This window comes from Cygnus atratus, chromosome 2 (genome assembly GCF_013377495.2).
Source record: "Cygnus atratus isolate AKBS03 ecotype Queensland, Australia chromosome 2, CAtr_DNAZoo_HiC_assembly, whole genome shotgun sequence".
NCBI lineage: Eukaryota > Metazoa > Chordata > Aves > Anseriformes > Anatidae > Cygnus > Cygnus atratus.
This window is the reverse complement of record NC_066363.1, coordinates 138,143,916-138,165,328: the sequence shown is the minus strand read 5'-3', so window position 1 is coordinate 138,165,328 and position 21,413 is coordinate 138,143,916. Positions and strand designations below refer to the sequence as shown.

The 21,413-nt window shown below is 35.5% G+C and overlaps 1 protein-coding gene across 1 annotated transcript in view; it reads right to left on the bottom strand.

Annotated features, from left to right (window-relative positions):
* VPS13B (vacuolar protein sorting 13 homolog B) overlaps positions 1-21,413 on the bottom strand; it is a 476,457-nt gene that overhangs the window by 255,473 nt on the left and 199,571 nt on the right. The window contains exons 20-21 of the mRNA XM_035546369.2: positions 15,247-15,356; positions 1,825-1,972 (exon numbers count right to left, since the gene is read on the bottom strand). Coding sequence (XP_035402262.1) covers positions 1,825-1,972; positions 15,247-15,356 — 258 coding nt within the window. The remainder of the gene's footprint in view (positions 1-1,824; positions 1,973-15,246; positions 15,357-21,413) is intronic.

The window sequence follows — 21,413 nt, the reverse complement described above, 5'->3', positions numbered from 1 at the left end:
TTTGGCATTTATTTTATACTTTAATTCCGCTAAAGGAATTAAAGGTAAATCTCAAATACTTCAGGTATTTTGCACCCGGCATTTTATCTCCAGCATATAACAAATAGGTACAAAATAGGTTAAAAATACAGGCTGGTCTTCGAACAGGCAATTGTGTCATGCATGCTACATCTTAAAAACAAACAAAATTTAATGACATTTTAATCAGTTAAGGAGCCAACTTTAATGTAATGACTGAATGTACCACCCCTGTATGTTATCAGAATGTTTGGGTAACTCCAAAAAACAACTAAGTCCCCTCTTCTCTGAGTAAAACAACAGCTTTGGCAACTGAAATTTTCAAAGCTCCATGACTGGGCTTTGTTCAGACAAAAAGGGATGCAGAATGCATCATTCTTTCAAACTAAAGTTTCTTCAAACACTAAACAAAACAAATTAAATTCCCTGATCAGCTTCATTCCAGGGTTATATATGTCTCTGCAAAGAAAGGTGTTACAAAGGACATTTTTAATCCTATTTCTGACAGTCAAACATAAAAATCACACAAGTTTCTCTAGTGCATTACACCTCTGTGCTTTGTTGTTAGGCACTGGTAGAGCTAACCAGGAGAGGAGACGAATGGACGCAAAACACATATGATGTTGGTGTAGCAGGACTATACATGCTAAATATCGCAAACTGAAGAATATATTTAATACAGTCATTTCATTACAGGTAAAAACAAAGGATAGGATGAAAGAATGGTAAAAATGAAAGGATAAATTTCATAGAATCATAGAATATCCCGAGTTGGAAGGAACCCATAAGGATCATCGAGTCCAACTCCTGGAAAAGTAAAATTTTGAAAAGAAAAGTTTTGAAAGTAAAATTCTGAAAAGTAAATTATTAATAAATGAAATAGATTAATTTCCAAGATTTCCTTCTATTATTCTATCAATTTCAACATGGCAACCCATGTAATATTCAGATTTTCTGGCTATAGCCCTTTTTATCTCAAAATAACAATTAAACTACCACTAATGGATAAGATCATAATCTCAGTTTCAATAGACAACATCTTGAAGTACTTCATGATTAACTGGAAATAAACATCAATGCAAAGGAAAAGAGTATTTGTTCAGTGTATTTCAGAAGGATTACTGAAAGTCTCAGCTGGATAGTCACTTTTGTTGGATGATGTCCTATTTTACTGCTTGCAAACAGTACTTTATGATTAAATAGTCCAGAAAATCCCAGAATGCCATATCATCTTGATTAGTAATAATGAAGTGTAACTTTAGCACTCCCGATGTACCAGGGAAGATTCCTAAATTTAATAAATTCTTAAACTCCAGAAACAGAAGTGACAACAAATGTATTTTCTATGGGAGAAAAACTGTGAAATTTACTGTATTTATGCACAAAACTTAGATCTGCAGTGACTTGCATACATGCCAGGTTGGAAACAATGGGAACAGTTTGACTGAAATCAAAGAGATTAATCTAAGTGTATAAAGTCTGACAAAATTATGGGCTTAAATATTTAATATCAAGCAAAATAGCTATCTTCTATTGAAAGGACATCTCCTTTATCTTGTCTTAGAAAATATATTCCATGAAATTATCAGGAATTATCAGGACCCCTGAGGTAGTATCTATATTAAAAATAAGATGAAAATTAAACATTTTTATTAAAGAACTGGTAATTTTCTGGGACAATATTTCTTTAAATCTGAAAGATGTTCCCAAGTATTTGCACAGCTGATACTGTTCAATTACACACGGATGTTATTGAGTAAGGCTAAAAAGGCTGAGTAGCTAGTTTCAATTAAGATGTGATCATACCTGTTATTGTTTTTGTTTTGACAGGACTGCTGGCATACTCAGAAGCTTGATTCGATTGCTGCCTTGCCAAAGGCGCACTTCCAACTGATGCTTCATCCTCTTTTTTTCGAGTTACTGACACACCAAGTGGAACAGATCCTACAGACTGCTAGAAAAAGAAGTGCTTTGAGAACCACGCAAACCCAAAAAACATTAATATCGAATTATGATATTGTCATGAGAAACATGTCTTCAACTGCATTTTTTTTTATTTATAGAAGACAACTTAAAATGATGATTGAAGCACATACATTATGAAAACAAATTTTTACAACTTCATTAAACAGCTGAAATACTACATTCGGACTTGCACTTGCAATTCTTTTTTTCTCAGACTAACAGGACTAAAATAAGCTCTACAATAAAAAAAAAAGTTAAATAGAATTTATTAACTTAAAATACCATGCTCACTAGCCCATCAAAATGTATATGAATAAACCTGGATCATCCTCAAAGCAAAACCATTATCTAAACACTTAATGGAAACTGGACAAATTTAGCCAGATATGAAGATTCCAATGTTTTGCAAAGCAATTTATCAACCTTCATTAATTCAACTTCTAAAGAAAAGACACACAATTTAAAAGAAAAAGAAATGTGTAGCCTGACTCCGATCATTACTGATTTTGAATTACCTTTTGACTTTTAAGCAGACTGGTAAAATTACCAACTGCTCAAGATACAATACTGGTTAACAAAATTGAAGGCATTCAAACCTAGTTTGAAGGCCTGCACCTCTATTTCAAAGATTAGAAAACAGCAAAATACATTAACCCACATAAGGCAAAAATGATGAGTTCAGGAACTGAATGTTCAGAAATGAATATGATTGAAATGAATACGACTGAAGATTTTTCTTGGTGTTGTTGTGGTTGGTTTTTTGAGCTTTTTTTTTTTTTTTTAAATCAACATGAGTTAGAAGAGACAAAAACATTAATAAAAACTGATCTTCCATTTTGTGTACAAAAATGTTAACAATTCTCTGTAGTGCTAGCTGCTAGATAAATTGTAAAGACATGCCAGCTGAGAAGAGCAGAGTATTTCTACTGTTGATTTTGCAGAGGGTTATCATTTAAAGATGGCAAAAGTTTTTTCTAAAGATCAGACAGTAGGATTACATGCATCTTAATCAATTTTTGTGTAATTTAATTTTGTTGGTATTGGAGTGAAAATGTAATCCATATAGCTGGGTAATGAGAAACCTCACACGTTGCATTAGGAATCTCTGTGGGAAACAAATTCGTGTGAGGCGGGCAATATGCTTGTAAATTTTCTCCAATGGAAAACAGATCACTGAATCAAGCAGTGTGCAACACGTGCACACATACAAAACCCCAAAACAAACAGAAAAATCGTTTAATTGAAGGAGAATGACTTCCAAATGCCCTTACTATTTTCCACTATAAGAGTAAATTAAAATAAGACAGACAATCAACTATTTAATCCTATTCCAGTGAAAACAATCAACTTACATATACAAAGGTATGCAAAGTTAATAGGAAAATACTAATGCCAATGACAAACAGAACTCTCATCTCTCCTCCTCTCTCTGAATGTACAGTTATCAGCTTTGTCTCCAAAAGCACTAAAAAACAATTCTGGAAGACAGTAACATGTCACTTTGGTGTCCTCTAGCCATAACAACAACAAAAAAAAACAATCAGCTTTGAAAAAAAAAAGTTTTACACCGTAGAAATACTTCCCACATGTAGACAGAGAGAGAGATAGAGTCTCAAGTTTTATAAACTTTGGTCAGACATATTACATCACTTATTTTCAAAATTTATCTGATACAACCTTTCATATGGCAAAGCCACCTGCAGTTTTCCCATAACAGCAACCGTTGAGCCATGTTTTGGCATTTCTGGATTTAACACTAAGAACAACGACTTGCCAAAGTGAAGCAAGAGTTCTGAAGAACGAACGCAGATAATACAAGACAGTACAAAAGACAATAGGATGGAAAACAGTGTCTGAAGAAGCTGTATCTGTTTCTGAACCACTGAAGAAATGGATCAGCAACATACAATAATAAGTTACACCACTAGTCATATAGGGAAAAACATCAAGGCTATCACAGCCAGCCAAAGCTGGAAAAATTATGACCAAATATTGAGCGCTTGAGTGCTGATCTGGACAATGAAACAGCTGCTTCATCTTTGCTCACTGAAATCAAGCCTGATGTTGCTGTTGATGACGCCCAGTACAATCTTGTCAGATTTTTGGCAAAAGATTTCTGGTTAGAAGAATGCAGAAGATGAAAGATCAACGTTGAAATAGATGGAAAAGGATCATCAAGATTTGGGTTTTAGCCACAGACTGATGAGGAAATTGTGGCTTGGGAAATAGCAGATGACAAGAGCACCACAGCTGTACGAGAAGATGAATCTGATGGGAAAGGAGACATTGCAGTCAAGTGTTTTCATAAGCATTTCATCACAACAATCCCAAAAGCTGGCAATGAAGTAGCATGCAGTAAAGCTTAACACACCTACTTGGGATGGAAGCTTTATGATTATTAATTGGTAGTCTTATAAAGAAGATAAAGAACACAACAGAGTTATGGAACTACAGTAACATTTATATGAGGCTCCTTTACACAGAGGAATACTGTAAACAGAGGCTTCTCACAACAGTCAGGAAAATGCTTTCTACTAGAAAATATTAATCAATTTCTATACAAATCATTAACAATGTATGAATTACTATTGGCTCCGTCCTGAGTAATGGACAACTTTTCTGAATTCTGGAAACATAAAAAATCACCCAAAATGATGTAAGTTGAAGCTTCTGTTTAAATACAAATCTGTCTTCACATATTACATAAGATGACAAAGTTTACACTCAAAAAGTAAGCCCAATTTCATGACCTACAAGAGAACCCAGTTTGAGGTTACAGCCTTAAGGTATTTTGTTTTCACAGTCAAAACCAAAATCCTATTCTATTCTGGAATATTGACCACAGGTTTATCAACGCAATAATATTTTGTGGGTATTACACAATGAACACTGGATTAATAATAATTCATAGTATTCAAATTTTTTTATTTTTATTTTTATTTTTTTTTACTATTTCTCCAGTGAGCCTGAAGAACATGCAGGCAGATCAGGGAAGATGGGGAATGCTTTTGTCATGGTTTTGGCTGGTATAGATGTAGTTTTCTTTGTAGAGGCTTATATGGTGCTGTGTTTTGGATTTTTCATGAAAGTAGTGGTGGTAACAAACCAATGTTGTTGAAGAGCCAAAGACTTTTCTGCTCCTTGTGCTACCCTGCTAATGAGGGGGCTGGGAATGGGGAGACATGCAGAGTGATGATGTTTGTGTTCCCAAGAAACTGTTAAGCATGATGAGCCCTGCTTTCCTGGGAGTGGCTGAACACCTGCTTGTCAATGGGAAGCAGGGAATGAATTCCTGGAACTAAAACATAATAAATAAGGTTAAAAATGAAGCACTGGTCTGTGAAACATTGAACTCAATGCAGAAGCCCCAAAACAGACATGGATTGCCATCCTATTAGCGGCTGCTCCATGCACATAGACTGATCTGTACATGTGCAATAGCTTTCAACCAGCAAGCAGAAAGTGAAATTAATGAAGTCACTGGAATGGGCGCAGATGGCAGTTCTACTCAAGACATGATGTTTGTAAATATGTAAGATCACTGTCATGCAAACGTTTTATCTGTCTCTGAGAAGAACATTAATTTATCCTGCAGGACAGTCCAAGCTCTGACAGCTCCAAAAGCAAGGAGGATCTACCTTGTTCACCTTGAGCCAAGTTCTAATAGCACCTAATCACAATTGCTGTTTGGCCACAGTTACATTTCATTGTTCTGGTTTCTGACAGCAATAATACAAGAACACACCTAAATTGCTTCAGAAAGCATTAAACATTAGGCCCAGTTTCTAGTTAAAATTAACCAATTAAATTGTTTCTTAATTAAAAACATTAGGCAAGCTTCACCTCTGGGGTTCACAAAAGCAGCTTCAATCCCGGCAGATAAATTTGCTAATCCAAACGAAATTACGTGACTGCTTCAGCTAGAAATTTCAGGTATGCTCAGAAAAACGCTTCTGCCAGGACCAAAGATCAGCCACTGGTTGATGAGCTGTAATCTTTCCAAACTTACGTGATAGACTTATGCCAGCCAAGAACCCCTACATTTTCATCAACTGACGAAAGCACTCTAATGAGCAGTTTCAAGGTTCCTTTGAAGTAGCACATAAAAGGGTCTAGTCCCATGTAGCTCCAGCTCCTTAAGCAAGCATTAACTTAATTCCTACAGCCTTCAGAAACAAGGGTGCTCCTTGTATGTGGAGAAAGATCCAAATAGGCATAAGCATAATGCTTTTTGCCTATCAGAAATCAAAACTTACTATGGTCTTAGAACCCTTGATGCATCAAGAGGATAATTATGTCTACTTTAGAAACATGCTTGCTTTTATCAAAGCCTTTCCTGCTATTTATCAAGGTAGAAGAAAAAACACTAGAACTAAAGTAGGGCAACATAGTTCTACCCTCAATAGCTAACTTTGCTACAACAGGCAAAAATCTTAAGGTTAGGCGCTGAAACTCACCCTTACATTGTGTTATTTATTCACTGTCATTCATACATATATTAGAAGTGTTTGGCTCTTGAAGACACAAAGATCTGCAATATTCCAAAAGACACCCTGAGTAATTCCTCAAATTACAGGAATTACTTGTTCTACATGAGTCTACTGACCAACTCATCATAATGACCAAACTACTTAGGCAAAAATTTCAGAAAGACCTCTTGTGCAAACCACTTGATTGAAGAATTACCAAGCCATAGAAACAAACAGTTCAGCTGAAAGAGACTTACAAAGATCATCGAGTCCAAGATGGGATCAAGAGTTCATAATATCCTGAGCTCACAGTTAACTTTCCATACAGCAGTGGCAGAATTTTATAATACAGTATAATTCCAAAAATAATAGTAGAAAAAGGGCAAAAGGAGTAGAAAAAAAAGTTGAGGGGAAAAAATGGGATAAAATTGAATTGCTACAGACCAATTCTCTAATCTACCTACACAGCTAATGGAAAAGTCTTGTTTTTGAATTGGGATATAAAAACTTCCATGGCATAGACGTTGATGTAAAAGGAGAAATTTGGATTTGGGAATCGTATAGGTATACTAAATTCTAGTGCTTTAAAATGATGAATCTGGAAGAGGAACAATGTTGTTTCCTTCACTATTCCTGTACATGACTAAGGATGTTCTCTGTGCACTGCAGTTTTTAGACCTATTCTGTTTCTGAAACACTTATTAGACAATAACACTCGCAGATGCATACAGAACAGCCAAAGAAAATGGCAGAAATGTGCAGCCATACACATTCATATACAAACAGATATGTGTAGGTATACATTTTTGATAGTTTCAGTCTTCTCAGGGATAAGACAATTAATTTTAGTGAAATGATTAATGTAAGAAAAATACAGACAAACAGTAGAGGCTTTACAGTATTGTGCATTTGAGAAAAACAAGATCACATGCACTCATATTTTCACTGCAAAGAGCATCATATACCTGATGTCTCACCGAAGTATGTAAACATACAGTATGTATGTAAACATACAGTAAGCAACGTATGTACAAGAAGTCACTCTATATAGTTGCATCTTTCCTGAATTCTGTTCAAATTAATCTTTCATGAGGCATCAAAAAGCATATCTATTCAACAGGGCTTTCAAATCAAAGAAACACAAAGGTTTTAGGTAAGCATATGTTACATAAGCTGAGTTAAAGAACTGTTAAAAAGCAGCAAATAAGCAACTGGTGCACATAGTACATGAATACAGCTTCTGCTGCTACACATATAGCTCAGCTTTACCAGAAAAACCTATACAGAATAAAGTATTTAAAAACAAACGAGCACCAATTTTGGCTGACACATAAAAAAAAACATTTTAAAGTAAAATCAACTCTGAAATTTCTATGCCAGTTTAAACCCTGTTTAAAATCTAGCATAGGGTCATCAATCATCAAGCAGGGTATGGAAGATATCTATTGAATTTGCTGTTCCAACTTCACGGATTATTAACAGTTACTGAAAAAAATGTTGGTAACAAAAACGTATTTCAGAAAAGTCTAACAAATTCAGGGAACCAGAAATGTGATTATTTTTAACACCCAAATAATGTAAAATATGTGATTTTTATATGGAGCATATGGATGGAGTGCAACGCATCTGGCATATACTAATTTGCTTTTGAGCAGTTACACAGAGTATATATAAATCAAAATAATTACCTTTTTATCAGATTTCTTCTTAATGTATTACTTCTGAAAATGTAGATCTTAAGAGCACAACGTTATAAGAGTGTATTTCCAAAGCCAGTGGCTTTTCTGATTAATTTGAACTGAATCATGCAGTCAAAAGCTGATTTTTTTTGAAAAGTCACCCATGTTTCCAACATAATATTCTTCAGAAGTACTGATATGTTTAAATCTTTCTTAGTCCTTCCATTTCACACAAACTGTTAAGTAATATAATACAGCAGATATTAGTACATAAAATTTACCATTGAATAACTTTCTCCAGAATGTTATTTACCTCCTCTTCAGGTTTTGAACTGAAGTAGAGCAAAATCAAAAAGGATATTTTTAAAAAAATTATTCTTGCAATATTAATTTAAAAGTTTAAAAGAAATTATAAGTTTAAAACTTTTGAAGTTGAGAATCAATCCATTAAATGTTAGAACTGCTACACAGTTGATTACTATCAAGATGGTATGACAAATTCACTCTTTTTAAACTTACAAATAAATTATAAAGTTCTGGTTGTTGGGTTTTGACTTCTTTTTTTTAAACTAATAATTTGTTGTACATATTGTAAGTGACACAATGTTCAGAAGGTGATGAATTAAAATGCATCTCTCAGATGACTTTAGTTGACAAGTCCAAGATTAAGGATTTTAAAAATCAGTTTTGAACTTTAAGTTACAGTACTTTGATTTATAAACTTTATTCCTTGCTCTGCACCAGGTCTCAAGTTATTTCAGCTCAGTATTATTGAGGAATAAATTAATATAACTTAACTAAATCAATTCCAACAGCTGCCACCATTTCTAACAATATAGTATCTTGGGTGTCCTAGGGTTTTTGTTTAACACATTGGCCTGCAAAGCCTTCTGGTGTTGATTACTACACGCTTTATACACAGTACAGTGGTCCAAACAGGAAAGGTATTCTACTAGTACTGTCTTTTTCTAGACATAGCAGCATGTAATGCTTGCTACACTGCATATCTGGAAGACCATCAGCTGACACTGAAGTGAAAACACTCTCATGATAACAAGTACCTTTTCCTTACCTCATCCTGTTAACATTATTTTTTCTGACTCAAAATGACTACTTTCTTCTGTTTATATGTTATTTGGGGTATTAAGTTTGAAATCAATACAAAACAGTTTTGAAGAACGCATATAAATATTATACAATCTTACTAATATTAACTTCCCATGTTCACTTAAGTTTAGAAAAGAGGTAGAAAGTCCTAACTAAAAGCAAGCTACAATATTTCCTTGTCTCTTGGAATATACACTGATACAATGTCAGGAAACCCACAAGCAGAAAGGTTTAGTAATTGAATGCCTTCTTCACCTCAGTCTTTACTAGCAAAATGGGCCTTTAGAAATCCCAGATTCTAGAGGGAAAGACTGAAACAAAGAAGATGTGCCACCCTTCCTGAAAGAGGATCAGATCAGAGAATACTTGATCAAATTGGACATAAGAGTGTCAGTGGGCCCCGGTGGGAGGCACCCATGAGCACTGAGGAAGCTGGCAGATATTACCACAAGGCCACTCTCAACGTTCTTTAACTGATCATGGCAACTGGGAGAGCTGCTTGAGGACTGGAGAAAAGCAGATGTCACTATCTTCAAGAAGAACGTCAAGGAAGAACCAGGAATCTACAGGCTGGTCAGCCTCAACTTGATCCCTGGGAAGGTGATAGAACAGCTAATCCAGGCATATGGACAAGTCATCAGGAGTAATCAGCATTGATTCTCCAAGGGGAAGTCATGCTTGACCAACTTGATAAGCATCTGTGATGGAATGACCAGCCTGATGGATGAGGGGAGCGCAGTGGATATTGTCTTCATGGACTTCTGTAAGGCTTTTGCCACGGCCTCCCATAAGATCCTCACAGACAAGCTGATGAAGTATGGGCTGGATGAGCAGGCAGTGAGGTGGATTCAAAACTGATGTAACGACCAGGATCAAAGGTTAGTGATTAGCAGCACAAAGGTTAGTTGCAGGCCAGTAACTAGCCACATAATCCATGGAGTCAATCCCGGGCCCAATCCTATACAATGACTTTATTAATGTTCTGGATGATGAGGCAGAGTGTAACCTTCAGTAAGTTTTCAATTGACACAAAACTGTGAGGGCCTCACAGCCATTCAGAGGGACCTCAACAGGCTGGAGAAATGGGCTGACAGGAAACTCATTAAGTTCAATGAGGAGACCCGCAAAGTCCTGCTCCTGGGGAGGAACAACCCCAGGCACCAGCACAGGCAGGGGGCCACCCAGCTGGGAAGCAGCTCTGTAGAAAAGGACCTGGGGGTCCTAGTGGACACCAGCTGAACATGAGTCAGCAATGTGTCCATGCCACTAAGGCGGCTAATGATATTCTTGGCTGCATTAGGCAAAGTATCACAGCAGGCGGAGGGAGGTTGATCCTTCCCCTCTATTCAGCAACAGGGAGGCCACACCTGGAGCACTGTTTCAAGTTCTGGGCTCCCTGGTACAAAAGAGACATGGAAATAGTGGGAGGAGTCCAACGATGGGCCATGAAGATGATCAAAGTTCTGGAGCATCTCTTATGAGGACAGGCTGGGAGAGACAGGACATTTCAGTTTGGAGAAGGCTCAGGGGGAATCTTATCATTATATATAAATAACTGCAGGGAGATTGCAAAGATTATGGAGCCAGGCTCTTTTCAGTGGTGCCCACTACTGAGACAACAGGCAACAGGTACAAAGAAGAAGCACAGGAGCCTCCTGTTGAACATAAGGATGCACTTTTATTTGTTTATTTATTTTTTTTTACTGTGAAGGGGACTGAGCACCAAACAAGTTTTTTATTGAACAAGACCTTGTACAACTTGTTGTATTAAGTAACAGGCTTACAGACTTCACACATGAGAAAATTAAAGAGCTTGCCTCAAGTTCATTTCAAAGAGGTGCTAGAGATGTTAATTCTATTCCTGATTAAAATAAGACTCAGCAGCATTGATTTTCTGTATCACCTTCTAAAGAAAACATGCCTGCATGTTATACTATACAGTGTGCAAACAGGAAGTAGGACATCCTATTACAAAATGTTGAAGTAGATGCACTTTATTACTAAAAAAATGTACAAAATACACACTTGCAACAAACATTAAAATATGCCCATCAAAAGCACACAACAACTCTTTTGCATGTTTTGTATATATAAACTTATTTTGGTTCTGCCAAACTTAATTTTATAAGAAGCATTACTATTTTGAGATTAAAAATCCAGTTGTGTCCCTCCAAACAGTATTATATTGACCTATGTCCAGTATCACCAATTAGCTAAGAGGTGATAATGGACAAGTCTATAATGTAGAATAGACTTAGTTTACACAATGCTTTCACTTCAGCAAAGAAACTTAAGAACCATACCATATGTTACTAGTAGCCATGGGAGAAATTCAAAAGCAGTTCATTGAAGCATTAAGAGAGAGTCTCATGGATTTTTAGACTGCAATATTCTCATTGTTTCTGTTCTTCAAGTGGGACAATGGAAAACTTATAGAAGCATGTTGAAACTCAGAACGAATATAAAAAAAATGAGTTACATTTACATCTATTTACCCTAGAGCACTGACCATATAGTCACAACAGCAACCACACAGATTATTATTCAAATGTGTAACAGCATCCACATTTTGGCATGCATAGTCACTTTATAATAAAAGGTAATACACTAAAATGCCATTCATTGAAAGCATCTGGCTCCAAATATTCCATTGTATTTCAAAAATTATGCAGAAGCCTAAAAAAGGACCAGTTGTATTTCCACGTTTTCTTCTTTTTTTTTCCAAGTTTTAAATAAATGTGAACAAGAGTGATCTATGCAACTTGCACAACATACAGAGATAACTTATGTGGAATTGTTGTGCATCATTAAACGAACTTCCGAATTCTAACATTTTCTTTAGTTAAACACTAAATTCAGTCTTCTGCAAACAGCTGTTATATGTATTGCTCCTAAAGACAGAAAATTCTGTATTGGAACAAGATAGAAAATTTCCTTCTGACAAGACTAGAAGAAGCAGAAAACCTTACTGTACTCTTAACTAATGATTTAAAAATGTCTCACTTCTAGCCAAAACATATTAAGAACCTGTTTATATTCACTGCTTGTTGTGCCAAACTTAACTTTTTATTTAAATAGCTTCTCTGTCCTTCTGTTTTTTACTCTTATTCAGACTTAAAAAATTTTCATTTATAATTAATCACATTTTTCAGACACTATCTAAGAACATATCAGGACATCTGGCTTATTGTAGTAGATATTACATAGACAAGGCTAAAGAGTTCATAACCTATCTGTACGAAATAGACTCAGTAGAGGACAGGACAAAATGTAAAGTAACAACCATTTAAAACTGAGTAACATAATGGTTTCATATGTCACACTGGTTTGACAGTGGGTAAGCAAGGTGCAGAGGTAGGTTCAACAAGAAGCTAACAAAAATAAATGAAAAGGGGTAATCCTCATTGGGCTGAGTTTGCCCCACACTTCCCAACACCGTTTTTCCATTGCTCTGCACCAGCTGAATAAAATCTCAATAAGGCCAAAGTCAATTACATTTCTTCATGGCTGTATCACATTAATCTTAAAGGAGACACAGCACAGTTTCATGGAAAAATCATTGAAAATTTATGTGCTTTGTGAAAATGTTTTGATGTCATGCTTCTGTCCTACCTCATTTCAGCTTAACTAAGTTAAAAAGGTTCTGATATTTCTGTTTTCATGCTTTCAGAGAAACCTACACCAACACAGTTACACTGCAAATAGTGAGTATTTCAGTAAGCAAGCACCCTGACAAATTGGCATTATAAACCTAAGAGTCTCAAAGTAATAGTTAAAAGGCAAACAAATCTGAAGAAGTTCAGGTACTAAAAGGCATACTTGTCTCTGGGAACACAGATAAACCCAGCTGCACCCTGTGTGTGATAAGTTAGTATCTTACCGTGGGCAGTAGTTGTGGTCCCAAATTTTTAACTTGATTTACCTTATCACACTTAAAATGTTATGACATGATAGGATGCATACATGGCACTAAACATGACCAAAGACTTTCTATGTGTTCAGATAAAACCCACAGTTTTGACTTATGCAAAATGGGAGGAAAAAATGCATATAATAGACATTAAATTTTAAAATATCTTAACATTTAAAATCTTTCAATCACACACAGAACTTCTAAAATTATTTTTCTTTTTTCCTGTTGCAATTGTGTAAGACTGACAGTTAGAGGAAGAAAACAGTTTTATCAATCAATAACATTTTGATGATAACACGTGTTTGAAAGCATCATGTTTTAGAATTATTTCATTAAACGTTCAAAAATCATGATGGTTACACAAAGCATTTTTGTTACACCAGACTATGATAACTGAACTTTTTCCAATATACAACAATATACAAGGCTATAAGTTTGACTACAATCCCTCACCTAGAATAATTACAGTCTTATATGAAGAAGAAAAAAAGTATTCTGTTAATATTTTAATAAAGGTATAGTATCTTTTCAAATAAAGTTTCTTCATGGCTGCCACAGACACTCTTTTTAACTTATATGTGCAGCCTACTATTGTAGTTATATTAATGGTGAAACTACTGCCATGTTGACAGATTTCTAAATTCACATTTAAAACCATTTCAAATGACCAAGCAACTCAAGCTGGTAACACTAGAAGCATGAAACTAATTTTACTTAGAAATTGAATAGAACAACTTTTAAGAGGCTGTATAAGCTAAGGTCACAAATCACAAAAATAAATAAATAAATAAATAAGTACAAACTAACCAGTTTAATTAATTAATCACTGTTGATCAAAACCACAGATAAAGAAGTTTTCTAATGTAGTCGCTAAACTGTTCCTATCTCCCAGTACAAAAGGGCAATTGAAAGAGAAAACACTGTTTAACTGCTGATTACATATATTAATGTTAAAGAAAGTCTTTTATTTGAACATTTGTCTTTTATATGAACATTTGAACAGGCTCAATTAAATTTTGGAAAGATACATAACAGTATTGCAAAAATACATAAATGGTCTGATTTTTTTAAAAAGAGGTATATCTGGAAATATCTAGTCCAATTATGATGCAGGAATGAAGAAAAATTCAACACCATTTAAAAAATTGTAAAGGTATTAAAATGATAACAGCAATTCACACATTGAAGTTTTCAGGTGGTGTTGGTGCAGAACGAGCTTAATTGGACTTGAATGTTTGACAATTACTACGTAACAAGATCATTTCCACACAAGAAACAGAAATGTTTGCAGATCATGTTAATCCTCACATTTCAAGGACCAACTATGAAGCTTGGTTAATGTGCACACTGTTCTGTGTATTGGCAATGAGATCAGTCGTGAAAGATTCTTGTGCTGGCCACTTAATAGTTGACAACTTATAACTGAGAGAGCACATCAGGCTACACAGACCACTCATTTGATCAATTATGACAAATTTAAGGTTTAGAATACTCAATTGGTCTGCCAAAAAACAGTGAAAAATAAGTTTAAAACCAGGCAAAAACTTTCCAGATTCTTTCCAGGTCAGGAATCTGCAGGATGAAAGTTATGATCAAGAATACTTCAAAGCAAGCACTGTGCCACACAGACCTTAACTTCCTGTATCTCTTCCAAGCACTTTGCATACAAGTATGTGTTTTGACATTATAAACAGAATCCATTACAGCATTCAATTGTATCAAGTCATGACCTGCATGGTTCATCTCCTATTAAAATCGGTTTTAATAAGAGTAGTGATTTTTCTTTAACAAAATTATGTAATTATTTGATAGACCATCCAAAATGACTAAAACCTGACTGATCCTCAGCAAGGACTATCAGAAAACACACTCTCTTTTCTTTTACTTAAACACTGTAAATGAAAACATTGAGAAACAAAAATTTTAATACGCAAGGTTTGACATTTTAAATAAATCAAAATCAGATCAACACTATGTGCAGCAAACTAAAATGAACAGGGCAACAGAAAAACATGTGGAACAAAAATGCACTACTGGTACACATGTAAGAGAAAGTTTTCTCTCTCTCCACTCCTATAACTCCAAGAATACATACCTGCTGTATGTGTCTACTGGGTCGTTTCTGAGGCTGGTAGATAAGCCAAGTATAAAGCACTGGATCAACATTAATCGCTAATCCTTGTACACTGGACAAAAGTACTGCACCTACACAGCACAGAAAAGAGAATATATTTTCAGAATATATATATTCACAGAAAATAATAACTGTCATATAAAGAATCTCCATATATATTCATTTTTTTTCTTGCACATACATCTTCTTTGATGCAGACTTTTGTTTGGATTGTACTTCAGATATATTTACTCACATCAGATTTCTACTAAGAGTATTAATTACCACATAAATTTCAATAACTTTCTGAAAATGAGAAACTTGCCAGCACTGCTATTCCTAGAGACACACACACACACAAAATGCGGAGAACTGCATTTTGATCTTCCTTGTTACTATTTTTTGCCAAGAAAAATTGTTTTCACAAAAATCAAGCACATAACTGAATACACGTAACACCTTTACTCAGATTCTCGGCCAACAATAGAGTTATGCAAGAAATGAGTCAAATGACCCTTGACACAAAGAAAAGAATATAATACACAACTGCATGACTCCCCACCCCAAAGAAAAGCCTGGTTTAGGGCACTGGATTCTTTTTTTTTTTTTTTTTTTCCCCTATCTCTTTTAATAAAGACAGTTTTAGTCTAGGTTAGTGTTCTGCTCAAGACAAACATTTTCTGTGTAAATGCGGTCATAAACACTCTTTAGCAGACTTGCTGGGTAAAATAAGGCAAAATTTTCAACTCTGCTACTGTTGTTAGTGTTAGTATTGTGTACTTTTAGAACTTCAACCTAAGTTTTACAATACGTTTTGTTTTCTTTAAAATTGATTTTTGAAGTTGTAGGATTATAAGATAGGGCTACTGTAACTTCATTTCTTAAAAGTAAACTCACACTTTACATATGCTTGTGAAGAAACACCTACATGGGAAGCACTGAAGCATAAAACAGGAGAAAAACTGTTCTCGGTAACTAGAAATCTTAACATACTACAATCCAGGCACCCTAAAGCCCAATTTAAGAGGAACTATTTCATTTCTAATTACATTAAAAATCTAACCGTGCATTAATTTAGTGAGATTTTTCTGTAAATAGTACAGATAAAGTATTGCTATTCACTGAAGTTTGTTTATTGCAGCAGAAACTGACGGAGCTACAAGATTCAGAAGCAAATAGATTAATATAACACAAAGATAGTGATTGTATTGAAAAAGTACAGCAAGCATTCTTAAGTAGCTGTCCTTTCATGCAAGTTGTGCAACTTGATAATGAATAAATAAATGAAATTAAATATTCCAATAAATAATGAAACACATTCAAAAAAGAATTCCTAGCTACTGGAAGGTCCAGTACCAAGTTCTATAGAATGACAGTAGGTTTATAAATCAAAGAATCGTAAGTTAGTTCCAAAACAATATCTATTTACTCTATAGTATACAATTAAGCAGCAATCTGAATTTAATAATAAATTTAAATCCAAAAAGTTTATCACACAATTCAACATACTTTCCAAAAAATGAGACACCATATTGCTCAAAACATAATATATCACAAAAACAAACAAACAAAAAAGGAAGTAATCAATCAAGTTCTATACTTATTGTATAGAACAAAATCTTAAAACCTGCTGAATTCCAAATGGCAGAAGTCCAATCAAACTGGGGCTACGCAAGCAAAGACTGACAAGTACAATGGGAAAATGGCAGTCAAGAAATACACAAAGATAAATCACCAGCCTAGCACAGGCTTGGAGTTGGAACACACACTGTGAGGAACTCCTATACTTAGAATAGTCTTTGTGATCTGATGGTTTTAAATGTCAGCAATAAACCTTAGAAATAAATCTGCAATTTAAGGCAAAGCTGATGTTGAGCATAAAATAAAAGGGTAATGTGCAAGTAAGAACAGCAGTGAATGTGTCTTGCAGCAGGATCTGGAGGAAACTAGAAAATGGAAGCAGAAGGTAACAGATTGATAAAAGTATATGCTACAATCATTAGCTTTTATAAGATACTTAGATGCCAAAATGAGAGAATCCTGCATCTTTAAGAGATACTGCCTGTTGTCAGCAATACTTAATGAAAGGTTTAATGTATGTGATATGACAAGTGGGAGTCAGAGACCTCCCAAAGAGTGAGGAATAAAGTCAGCCTACAGGCAAAATCAACAAAAATCCCATATTTACAACAGACTCTTGAAAAAAAAAAATAGTGTTACTGTAGCACATGCTGCTAGTTACTCAATTTAGTTTCTTGTTTACTGCAAAAAATGAGCTAAAACTAAGATGTTCAAAACACTTAAGCCATGCTTTGAACTGAAATGTCTTTTAACTTCCATGAAGTCACTATCACAACCCCATAAAACTTTAATGTAAGGTAGAACGGAGAGCAACATAGTTTATTTTTCCAGTTGTCTTTTGTCATTGATAGCTTGCATCTGGGGAGAAGAAAAAAACCTAACATACAAGTAGTTAGATAAGCAATTGCACTATTTGACTTTCAATTTGACTGCAAGGTAATTCTGGCCTCCTACCAAGCCACTTCTGTCACTCTGAATTACCGAAATTTACTGCCATGTTTGCTGCTCAGCTGCTCTATTCACACAGCAACATAATCACCTATATAACGCTGTTTTCTGTGTAACGGCTCTCTTCAAAATAAGACACTAAATAATCAAAGAAAATATTCTCAGATTTATCCCCCCCCAAGCTTAAACTCGAGTTCTCATTCCAGGAAACAAGAAGTCCCCCCCCCATTTTTCACGGAAATCTCTGTGGGAGAACCAAGCTGCAAGTTGGCAGCAGGCTCCTTACATGGTTAAGAAAAAAGAATAAATTAATTGTTATTTTCTCTCTATCAAAATGCAACACTAGAGTTTCCTGGATTTCATTAAGATTGTGGTGAACTTTCTTTTCTCCCCTCCCCCTTTTCTCCTCCTAATTAAATTTACATTTTAAAAAAAAAAAAAAAGCAGACCTTAGATCCATACCATACTAGGTTTCGTTTTCAGATCCCAGCTCTTGCCAGAGTTATCTATTACATCTCTCTAGAAAACGGCTTAAAAACAAGATCGAACCCAACACCACGCAATCTTTGCATGTTTGAGAATTTCCTCAACATCGCATTGGTGTCATGTGCCAGGTGCAGCTAGGCAAATAATTTCTTTCCTGCCCAACTTAAGGCTGGCCCTGAAGGAACGAACCCAGGGAGGCGGCAGGCGGACGAGCAGGAGGCGGCTGAGCGCAGCTGCGCTTTCGCCCTGCAGACGAGCTTCTCCATGAGTTTCCTTGGAGGACGACAGCTGTGGCTACGGCACTCGCTTTCCTGAGGGCCTGGGGGCCCGCAAGGGATAATAACCCAGGGCCTCCTGCGGCTGGGCCTGCTCTGCCGCCACCTCCTCCTGCCATGAGTAGCCAGTAAAGGCTGCCTGGGAGGAGAGGGGCCCTTAGCATGGGGTCTCTAGCCCTCCCCTTCACAAGGAGAAATTCAAGCATGTAAGAAGTGTGCCTCGCTTCTTGTGAGGCAGGTGAGGCAGAAGAGGACACTTGGGGAATGAGACTGCAGAGAAAGGAGGCCAGAGGTAAAAGGAGGATTGGTGAAACAGGGCATAGTCAAAGAGCAGAGTGATGCTCAGTGGTGAGTGAGGAACAGAAAAGGGCTTCAAAAATCAGAGCCAGAAGAAAGGAATGACAGCAGCAGGACAGTGAAAGGAATGAGGAGGTGAAATAGTGTTTTGGGAATGAGAAAGGAGGTGGCAATGCCTGGAGCAAACAGCTGTTTGGAAGAATAAGAACCTCATGAAAGAATAAACTGCATTACTGAGTCATTCTCACCATTGTGGTGAAAAAGATTTACTATGAAAAGTAGACAATAATAGGTCAGTCAGAAATTTAGTTGTTGAAACTCAACATCTAACGCAGCAGCAGTAACATACACTGTAACTCCCTTGACATTTAGAAGCAGCCTTGCTATTTATGTGCAGAAAAACGTATTTTATCTCTGCAACAGTAAGAGATCATCCTGGCAGTGCTATTTCTAAATTCTGCTGTGTGTATGCAGTACCTAAACACATCTATATTGCTATTTACAGTAAAAACATCCAGTAAAACATTTCAGATAGTCTCCTATAAAATGAACTGAAAAACCTTTACAGGAAACTAAAGTTTAAGTTAATGCACAGTTTGTATTGAGGAGGGATCACAAATATGAACAAAGGGAATGATCTACAAGAACAACTAATTCTGACAAGTTTTGTTTATTTTTAGTAACTAAGTAACTAAAGAAAACATTACACCATCTTGCTATATAAATGGCACCATGAATTATTTCAGCATTGAGCTTATGACTCCTACGTCTTAGGACATGTGAATGATAAGCAGGTGCTGATACAGGTCAAGGTAGTACTGTGAGTTTAGTACCCAAATATTTTAAAGGATAACAGAAGAAATAATCTTTTTTACTTCTCTTATTGTTTTCAAGGGCATTTCCACTAAGGCATATTGTAAAAATGCAGACCTATGTATTACACAGAAATGAAAAGTTCTTTTTATAAGAAGTATATAGGTAATTAGTTCTCTCTGCTAGTTGACTCGGAACAGATGCACAGTAAATCACTAAATGTGGAAATATCTAACTCTGTTTAATTTTAGCCTGGGAGTCAACTAAGGGAAAAAGAGTGCTCTTTACTACTCTGCTCACTGCCAAAATGGCTCACTTATCCACATTCCAAACAGGCTTTACCAATTAGCTATCCCATGGCACCACAGCCATTTTCAGTTACATCCCAAACTGAAGAATGAGAGCTGAAGTAGGAGCTACAGATTGCAGTTACACAGCATAAAAATATAACATGCAAACTCTTTCTCAATGTTGTAATATCTATAACAAGCCAATGCGATTGTCTTGCAAAATCTAATCTAATATTACGTAAGAGATGGAGACCCACATTTCAACTTGAATTGCTGACTAAGGCAAGGAAAATAGACAAAGTTTGTTATTTTGAAAAATTGTTTTACATTTTACTAGCTACAGTAACTTGACAAATTTTGTCTAACCACTGAAATGTATGTCTGCATGTGTCTCAATTCAAGGTTGAGCCGAATGATTACAAATGGCCTTTTACATAAATATTACCCCAATTTTATCTCAGAGAAAAAATCTCCTAGTCTACACTAGTCTAGTACTTTTACAGAGTTTCACATTGGCCAAGTGCTTAAAATAACCCTAAGATCAATTAACTTAGTTGCCTGGACCAATATTAGAATATTTCATTAAAAGAGAACTACTAAAACTTTCCCATGCAATAAGCATTTTGTTCTACAATATCAAACACAGTTCCTTCACAGAACAGTTATACTTTGCTCAAACATATACACACCACAATATTTAAATACTATATATTTTTGAAATAATAGCTTTTGATCTTAGGAAACATTTAATGAGTATGTACTTCTACAACTACCTTGTAACTCTCCAACTGAGGTTTATAGTTGAAAAGCTCTAAGCGCTGACACAAGAGGTCAGCATCATTATTTTTACTTCAAAAATAGAGAAAGTGAGGCATAGAGGTGAAGTTATTAAACCACACAGCAGGACAGCAGGACCTGGGGATAGAATTCAGATGTTGAAGTTATGTGCCATACCTAGGTATCTACTGTAACTAGTAGCAAAAAAATAAATGTAGGGTTTCAACCTGTGTTTAAAATAAGTCTAAATCACAAATGCCTAATTTCAACTAAGTGTTCTGATAAGCCATTGTAAGGCTTAAAGAAACAAAACATCCTCTCTCTCTCTATTTATATAAATACCCAAATAGTCACAAATGCTGAATTAAGGAATTACAACCAAAGACATAACATAACGAGGCAAAATACAAAAACGCTCAATGCATTGGTTAATACAAAGCTCTGTATGTCAGACTTCATTTTTCTGAAGTACAAGGAGCCATATTTCTGTAAATCAGCCTAAAGCAAGGTATATCAAGTCAAGGTATGGAGAACAATCCTCAGATATTCCATACAATCCCTGTCCTTTGATGTTAAGAATGGAAATGAGTCCATTTAGCGTTTTGCCTTTCTTACTGAGGAAAAATGTTATGGCGTGCTGAGATACAAGTTTTCAGAAAACTGCTGTAAGATGTATATTTAA